Source organism: Mycetomoellerius zeteki, unplaced genomic scaffold (genome assembly GCF_001594055.1).
Source record: "Mycetomoellerius zeteki isolate Tzet28-1 unplaced genomic scaffold, Tzet1.0 scaffold415, whole genome shotgun sequence".
NCBI lineage: Eukaryota > Metazoa > Arthropoda > Insecta > Hymenoptera > Formicidae > Mycetomoellerius > Mycetomoellerius zeteki.
In genome coordinates, this window is record NW_017257409.1 from 2516828 (window position 1) to 2526493 (window position 9666).

The 9666-nt window shown below is 33.0% G+C and overlaps 1 protein-coding gene across 1 annotated transcript; it reads right to left on the reverse strand.

Annotated features, from left to right (window-relative positions):
• Window positions 1-1102: 1102 nt before the first annotated feature.
• On the reverse strand, window positions 1103-5050 carry LOC108726368 (zinc finger protein 569). Its single transcript, XM_018453872.1, has 3 exons — window positions 4810-5050; window positions 2505-3983; window positions 1103-2194 (listed from the first exon to the last, which is right to left on the reverse strand). Exons 1-3 carry the CDS (start codon window positions 4969-4971, stop codon window positions 1379-1381), a joined length of 2457 nt encoding a protein of 818 aa, XP_018309374.1. The 5' UTR covers window positions 4972-5050; the 3' UTR covers window positions 1103-1378.
• Window positions 5051-9666: the final 4616 nt, after the last annotated feature.

Here is a 9666-nt window from a genome sequence, read left to right on the forward strand (position 1 = left end):
TTTCTTTGTATTATACCTAGTAAACGAGAATGGATTAAAATGGATTCAAATTTTGTCTATCCGAACACATATTTTGGGACGATTACGATAACTGGGGCCCCATAAAATAAAAGTTATTTTTGAAAGTATTTTTAGTAAGGAACACGGAAAAAATATTAAAAACATTCTATAATCAATATTTAATTTGATAATCATAATTCAATTTTATGATTAATTTGATAATAACTTTTTAATAAACAATGATTATGTACTAAAAGGTCATAACCCTGAAAGATCTCCAACAGATTTTAGGTGGCTTTCACCTTCGACTCACACCTTTTCCTCCCCCTTGCAAAGGAGCGCACGACTCTCACCTCCCTTCCTCTCTGCAAAGGGGCGCATGACTTTCCACGCGAAGCGTTTAATTGTTAGTTATTTTGGTATCTATTGGTTAGAGAATTTTTTTTACTATTTTTCTCGTATTCGTCACTAGAAATGCTTCTGAAAATCACTTTCATTTTGAGGGGCCCCAGTAATTGTGTCCGTATTTTAAATAGCGAAAACCTTTTTTTCGATTCAATTGGATGCAATTGGATTGAAAAACTGCATTTTCTATTCAAAATTTTGAATTGAAGTATTCACGATGCACAGAAAAAAAGCTGATATTATTTTTAGATTGAAAGGCATAGACATATGCTTTATGTAATTCCTATAAATGAATAAAAATGCATTCAAAATTGAAAAGCATTCATTTTAACATTCGTGAATCCTGAAAATCTGAATCCATTTCAATCCATTCTCGTTTACTGGGTAATGTTATCTCAGATTGCGTTCTCTAACACACAAAACTTACAGCAATATTGTTGCAAGTTTGTGCTGTTGGGATTTCGTTATTCACTGGCTACGTTTACACCCAGCAACCTGATAGCGACCCGATCTATATCGCGACCCAAAGTAGATCTAGTTACTAACCGTTTACACCGAAGCAGACTTAAAAATTGACGAGATCATATTTAGTCCACGCTGGTTCGAGTTACCTAGAGCCATATCATGTTTTGTACTCTCGCGCATTTACATCGAGAAAACTGACGATCTATTTTAGGTCAGGTTGCTAAAAAACAAGGCCTGACCTAAAACTAGATCAGGTAATTTACCAAGTGTTTACATGAGGCCTAAATAATTTAGATCGAATTTGGGATATAGGCTGCGGACTAAGCGCACGGTGTAAACGTAGCCATTGTGTGTACTGAAAATATATAGTTTACATAAACTGCAGATTTTCAGTACTCGCAACAAATAACGGAACACAACCTTAGATTGTTAGTTTAACCGATTTTTAATATAAACCAAAATCACTGAGCGATGACAATTAGCAACCAGATGTGATCGACGATTGACATTATTGCATGTTTGGATAAATAGCATAATACGAGTTCTTAAACTGTTTTGAATTATACACATTCGGATCCTCTACGGCGTACGGTTGGATCACGTTGGGCGGCACTGTTTTTTGATTGTGCACATTTGTTACCATATATTGCGGCGTCGATACAACTTGACCAACAGCTGCTTCTTCTACCAGCTTTCTCGGAGAATATATTAGTAGAGGCATAGATGCGTCGTTCTGCTGCGGCGCATTATCTGCCGTGGACACTGCATATGCAGACGTTGTTGAGTTGGACAATTGCTGCGCCTTGCACTTCTTCGTATGAGCGTATAATGAGCCGGCATTGTTGTATCTTTTAGTACATAGCTTGCACGCGTACGGTCGTTGACCGGTATGTGTATACGTGTGTTCGTTCAGCGAGGTTAATCGTCGGAAGGACTTGGTGCAGATATTGCAATGATATTTGGCCTCACCAGTGTGCATGGTGATGTGCCGCGCCAGAGTGTTGGCCCTGGCAAACGCTCTACTACAGTATTGGCAGATATACGGTTTCTCACCGCTATGAGTTCTCAGATGCAATTGTAAATACGTGCTCTTGGTGAAGGCACGACTGCATACATTGCATACATATGGCTTGACGCCAGTATGTGTACGCATATGTGCCACCAGCGACCCACTCTGAGCAAAGCACTTGCTACATTTCTCGCAGAGAAACCGTTTCTGCGTGTCCTTCACCCGTTTATGCCTCTCAACGTGATTTGCCAGTGATTGAGGCTGTGCGAAGGCCTTTGGACAAAGCATGCACTTATGTGGCCTGTTGTGTCGGTCCTACGAGAAAACAAACCTATTAGACTGTGTTGTTAGAGTTGCATATTTTTGTAGAAACAAATATAAACTAATTTAATTTTTATTGTATATTACATACATAAGAATTATAATAATAAACATGGTTATTTTGTAAATATTTTTACATAAAATACAAGGTATTCCGTAAATCGTGATACAATTGGGAAAGAAAATTTTATTCTGATTTTTTCCGATTTATTTTTTCATGTAGAATCACTCTTGATTGTAACACGATTTCCAGGACATCCTGTATAATAAATGTACGTATAGAATTTACATAAAATAAACTTGCTTTCTTTCGGTTTTCGGAATTCTCATTGATTTTGCTCTCGTTATCCTCCTCGTCATAGTCTTCGTCATCAGTGTTACCGAATATTTCCTCTTTGTGTTTCGACTGTTCGTGATCTTTCAGCTTGTCGATTCTCGAAAATCCTTTACCGCATGTCGAACAATTAAACTTCAAGCCACTGTGCGTCGAGATATGCCTCTTCAGGTTTCTCTTTGTAGCAAAAAGTTTGCCGCACTGAGTACACTGTAGACTTTTGATTGGTAAATCACTGTCATCGTCATCTTCTTCTTCTTCCTCCTCCTCAGATTCATTTTCTCTGAATGTTGGCATCCTATTTTTTTGTTCACTCGTCGTATCATTCGCAGATTGCTCAAGTACATCGTCCGTATTCACATTATATTCAACATGACTTTTGGCATGAGACAAAAAGGATTTCTGATATATAAATTGTTTCGAACAGACTTTGCACGTAAACTTGAAGTTTTTCTTTTCTTCCCTCGTGCTGTCCATAACGGTGCCACTTCTAGTAACTTTTGCCAACACTTTATTTGTCTTTCTGTAATCTTGTGACGCTTTACTATCTGGCGTCTCGTGACACGTAAGCACGTGATTCTTCAATTTATCGATATTCGAGAACTGCTTGTTACATATGATGCACACGAAACGTAGCTTTGTTTTGTTTTTGTGTACGTTCATGTGTCGCTGCAACGCAACTTTCGTCGCAAACGATTTGATGCAATGCAAGCACTTCTTTCTCGTTGTCCTGCTTATAAGTGGTTTCTCCTCGTCATCACTACAATTTGTGACGCTTTTCATATCCATTCCTAATACCATGGTTTCCTTCGAAATGTCGTTGAAATTTTCCAGCAATGTATTCTTAATCTCAATTTTTAATGTATCTTTCCTATTTTCATCCGTTAAATTTCCCGATGTCTCATTATCTTCAGGTAGTATTAAATCTTCTTGTTTGACACATCTGTCTTCCGTTGTTGAGCTGGAAAATCGATCTGAATGATCGGCAACTGCATCATCCATATGTGCCTCATGACAAAAGGCTACTTCCATCATTTCAACATTATGTACATTATCTTTAACTGTATCGTACAGTGCATCTTTTTCACTTGGTTCTATAATTTCTGTCGTCTTTTGTATCTTGTGGCTTATGTGAGATTCATCAATTACCATATCAGACTGAACGGCAGTATTATTAAACGCAACAATATCGTGAGATGAGGAAATACCTTGCTCTATATGATTATCTTTTTTACAAGATACTACGTCGGATATGACATCCGTGATATCTTTGATTATCATGCTATCTTTCGCATGTTTGTCGTGCAGCATAGGCTGAATCTGTAATTTCAGAAACTGCCGTAACCTCTCGTCGGCGTTCTGAATCTGGCATCTGAAGTCATAGGACACGTCAAGCAAATCATTGCAAGCTGAACAGATGTAAGCTGGCAGACCGTCCCCTACCTCCACCTATAATTTATGAAAATCAACAATAGTTTCACTTTATAAAAAAATTATTTTGAAAAAAATGTATAAAGTTTGGCTATAATTGCTTTATTATAAACAAATATTGAAACAGCACATGAAACATAAAAAAACAGATTTTTCATCGCGCAGAGTATGAAAGTGTACATTGCATGTACAAAAAAATCAACTGTTTATCTTATACATACATTTATCGTCTTTAAACGAATCAATATCATTTCAACCTCCATATTCATTCAGTCCTGAGACAATAACTATGCTCAAAAAAGAATAACTAATAGATTTCCATTGCCTGTTTTAATTCATAGAACTAGAAAAAAATGAAAAATTGAACCGAAATATGAAAGTTAATCTACATTGGTAGAATGAGATATGTATCTCTAACAATCTCTAATCATAAGTGATAATGTAAGTGAGTGTAAGTGGCTTGTATCATTGTTTACATCGTAGGAAAAAAACTAGAGTGGTAAAATCATAAAGCAGAATCGCTATTCTACGATAAATTTTACATTCAAATGAAAAAAAAAAAGATTGAGATATTCTCGCGAACAATCTCTGACCTCGAAAACCTTAATAATTCTCTGAGGAAATCGATGTTAACACAGAACAATTCGTCTAGCCAAAACAACGACATTGGCATTGAGAGGTCAACAACAGGTAGAAACCCTCCAACATCCGAACGAGTTCAAGAACATCGCGGATGCGACAGAGAAATGTAAACACGGGGGCATTGCTCGATGCAGAGGTGGCTTTCGACGCTCGTTCAAAATAAAACTAGAGGTGGCGATAGAAAGAAAAAAGGAGAGCTAACCTGTACAGCGGCGATGGCCATCAACTTCTCCGGTATCCCGCTGTCGTTGTGGAAGAGCTGGCACACCTCCGTGCAGGACTTGAGACAGATGCGGCATTCGTCGCCCACGAGCTGTTCCACGCGTACTGTGCTATTCATCGCGTCATCGCTCGGAACTGCCATGGATCGATACAGAGAGGGTGATCGGTTTAACTCACGGAACAATACCAGACAATACAACCAGCCGCTACGTGCCACTGCACGGCCGCCATTTGCTTTTGCTTGGACCCGGTCGACCGCGAGCGGTTTCGATATTTACGATAGATCGACGCCACCGACCATTCACAAGATAGCAGACAAATTGAATATTTCTGATTTATTTATGTCTGTATAATTTGGGAAATCGTTTGGGGAAATTTGGGAAAAGCATTTAAACATTTGGGAAATAGTATTTTTCTTGTAATTAACAAATTTTATTATGCGTCAAGTTAGCAGACAGCGATTTTATTTAATGTGTTTTATGAATGGAATCGATTAGAAATTATTTGGGGAAGACGTCTTCATTATTATTTTCATTTGGGAAAAGTCACTATTTGGTAATTCAGTAGATTTATACATTACGAAAACGAACAAAGCCCGGGTGTAGTATGGGTGTAGTAGGTGTAGTACAATGAATATAGTAAACCTAAAATCGTCAAAGATTAATCAATCAAGCCCGGATCTAATTATGCGTAGTAAGAAATTATGTGTAGTAAGAAATCAACTTAATCATAAACTTAATTATATTCGACTAATTTTCTTCACTTTCAACTGTGATTGGTCAATTCCTTATGGTTTAAGGCTTTCAACATTCGTTGTACCATCTGAGTGAAGTTTGAGAACGCAGTCTAACATTGGAGTATTCGGATTTCGGAGTAATAAACTTTGAACATAAAAATATACAATGAAGAAGAAAATTTGTTAATACGTGTTTTTTTCTTAATTTGTAAATATTATTATTATTTAATTAAATACACTTCAAGAAGAAAAATTTTAATATTTATTCTTTATTTTTGTTATTTTTCAGTAAAAACGGATAGACGGTTTTATGTACATACATATATATACGTACATACATTTAACAAATATTTAAGTATTTCTTCTAAACATGAAAGCAATTTGCGTTAATTTATAAAATATGTACGTTTATTTATATAATGATTATTATACACACATGCATCTACATAATATGTTTCTGTAATTTCTAAGATCGTATAATCTGCGATAAATAATTGAGTTTGTTTTTAGACAATGTTATCTGTGGATATCATCAATATATATATAATGAAGACGTCTTCCCCAAATAATTTCTAATCGATTCCATTCATAAAACACATTAAATAAAATCACTGTCTGCTAACTTGACGCATAATAAAATTTGTTAATTACAAGAAAAATACTATTTCCCAAATGTTTAAATGCTTTTCCCGAATTTCCCCAAACGATTCCCAAATTATACAGACATAAATAAATCAGAAATATTCAATTTGTCTGCTATCTTGTCAGTGGTATCCAAAGTCCGGTCTTAATCTTAAGCAATGTCTTAAGATGCTAATATGGCTCTCTGATTGATTCATGCACTGGCTTAAGACTCGAATCTTTTTAATATAAAATGTAAAATACAAAAATTGCTTATAAATTTTTACAACATTTTTGCTTTTATGTATAAGATATCTCGTATACAAAATGCATATTATAACACAAAATTCGTGTATATTTCAAGAAAATCCGAATCCTGGTTCTGCAATAACAATCTTTACGTTTCTATTTAATAAATCTTTTAATGATACAATATTTATTAATAGATCCTTAAACGAAAATTTTAATTTCGTATCTCCTACTGTGGAAATAAAAATTATTGAATATTATAATAAGAAACTCGAAATTGAATATTCAATCAAGTTAACTTAGCGAATTTTGTCTTATAATATGTGCCTGCATAAAAATGGAATTATGTTTTTTAATGCAGATTTTCAACCCGTTTTTTTACCAAACATACTTACTAGTATGTAAGTATTATATATTCCAAAGTCTCTATAATTACCAGCAATTATAAAGACTTTGAATATACAATACTTCAAACTTTTCCAATTATATATCGTTAATTTAAGGTTTAATTTAGCAAAAACAAGTTAGAGGCCTTCTACCACCCCCGCCGATTTTATCGGCGGTCCCTTTTTCTTTGTAAGTATACTCACCCGTAAAAAAACGGGCTATTAATAAATTTAGTAGTCCGCTTTTGCAGGTTAGTATATTTTAAATTTATTTTTTATTTTTATGTCTAATTATTTTATTGTATTTTTCGCTAATTATATTGCATTATGATTAGCGAAATACGATAAAATCATATTGTATAACTTTTTTAATATTATCTTTTATTGTAATCCTTTATACATTCAGTAATACAATAATAATTATTTACAATACAATGTACAGTTATAAGTGCTGTTCGAAATATAATAAAAATTATATTATATAGGAGCAAATTAACAAAATTTATTAATGCGGGATTATACGAAAATATCGAAAATACATACGATAACACAAGTTTTTCTAAACTTTAATGAAATATTGAGAAAAGCGGAATGAAATATACTAACAATAATTAGATCGTATTTACTATTAATTATTAATTTGCGAATATAAAATTTAATAATATCGTGATAAAAAGTCATTAATATATTTATAACAGCACTTTCATCGCGTTCAAGATAACTATCTCAATAATTTCATCATATTAAAGTCCCTCCGCCTTGTGGTATGCCGGTTAGTATCCGTATACAAAGAAGAACGATCTTCATAGTGGAGAGCGAATGGATTCTGATTCTACGTTAAATTCATTTGCAAAGAAAAGTTAAGCAATCCGTCAAATACCAGTGATCTTGTTACAGGAAGATGTGAATCCCAAATCTTTCGTACTACTTACGATAGTAATAATTTTGGTAGCACGTTACAATTACAATTACCATTTTTATCAAATTTTCAATATAATATTAAAATTGGCAAGAAAATATGTTCTGCCACACATCACCAAAAATCATCTCTTATTAAAAATACGGATAGAATGATTTCCTTATGGAATAGTGGTTACGAAGGAATATATTTAATAATAACAAAATACATGCTTTATTGTAATTTTTTTTATATGTATGGGTACAGAAGTTCCTCGGGTACCAACTGTTCAAGATAAGGCGAACCCGATGATAACGGGATTTTAAAGAACATTTATACTGAAAAATTTATTATATAGAATTTAACAATTCCTTATTTTTCTGCAGTTTCAAAAATTTGAATTATTATTATCCCGCTAATATGAGGGTACCCATTCGACTTACCTCGAATTTTTTGTAACCACACACTTTTAATTAAATCCATCGACAAAAATTAAAAATAATTTGGACTCAAGCAATTAAAGAATCATTATATATCCATATTAACCATATAATACTAAATTCCTATTGTTATTAAGACAGTACTATTACTAACATTATCATTACTAGTGGGAGAACATTTAATAAAACAAAGAAAGCGACAAAAATTGTACGCTAAAATATACCATTGAATTAATTTCGTAACTTGATTTTAAAATATAGAGCAATTGTCATTGACTCATTGACAAAATTATTACTTCCAATAACTACAGACGAGAAAACCCGGGATTGATTTCGATCCTGTACAAGAATCTTTAAAAAGACAAGAATCATCAAACTAGACTTTGCAAATGGACTTTACGAAATAACTCTTCACGATGAAAATAATTTCGACTTTCCATCGGTACAAATCACAGGCATTCATCTGACGCGAGGGACAACGATGAAACCTTTGCATATAATAATTGATCACTAAAATATACTTGTAATTCTGTAATGTTAAAAATGTAAATGTGTCAAAAGCAAGCAATACAAATTTAATAAATTTGTATACTAAATACGAAGAAAAACAATTATTCTAAACATCAAATTTTTAATTAGAAGTCACTGGAAATTATTAATGACTCTTTGATATTCAGAATAGAATCCAAAAAATTAAAAAAAAAGTTTCAAAGATAAATATTTATCAAACTTCTTAAATCAATAAACAATTTTTGTTATCATATGTTTCATCGATTTCGTATAATTTACATAAATGAAGCAACAATTTGATTTACTACGATAAGATAAATGCTATCTGTATTGAATAGATTTCAATATGGATATATACATTCCAATAAATGTCTAATTTATTAATAATTATTGCGCAAATTACAAAAGTAAATATGATGGCATTTATCTGGACATAGTTTACATATATTTTATATTACGTACCTAATACTATTATACATACATTCATTTACAATAAAATTAATTATATAAATATCAACGCGTTACATAATTTGTACGCGCGTATAGAATTTTACAAAGAAGGTTTAAGGGTTAAGCTGAAAATTCAATAAAATTTGAAATTAATTTGGTTTATTTTCATATTTGATAATTGGAACGGAATGCTGCGATAATTAAATAAAACTTAAAATTAATTTAAAATTTTATTCAATTTCTAATCCCTCTCTTCCAATTACCAAGTATGTACGTATGATGTGTTTATTCCTATTCATAGACATCGTCCTACCTATACAGTCTCTACCTATCCATACCTATTGTCCTACCTAACCGTATTTTCATTTATTCGTGCCTATTAACGTATACCTCCACTCGTGCATTCCTACCTACATTACATCATAAATGTGCAATAAAACCGCAAATATAATATGTTAACGGCTACGATCAGAGAAAATAGCTTTTCAACTGCTGTAAAATTCGATATGATTGGTATCGCTTTTGGTTCCTTATGGATCTAAGTGTA

Excerpts from the sequence above, each read along its gene's own strand:
- LOC108726368 (XM_018453872.1), bottom strand. The coding sequence starts at position 4,971 with ATGGCAGTTCCGAGCGATGACGCGATGAATAGCACAGTACGCGTGGAA. Across the intron at positions 3,984-4,809 it reads TGGCCATCGCCGCTGTACAG|GTGGAGGTAGGGGACGGTCT; the intron begins GTTAGCTCTCCT and ends CATAAATTATAG. Across the intron at positions 2,195-2,504 it reads ATTCCGAAAACCGAAAGAAA|GACCGACACAACAGGCCACA; the intron begins GCAAGTTTATTT and ends GTTTTCTCGTAG.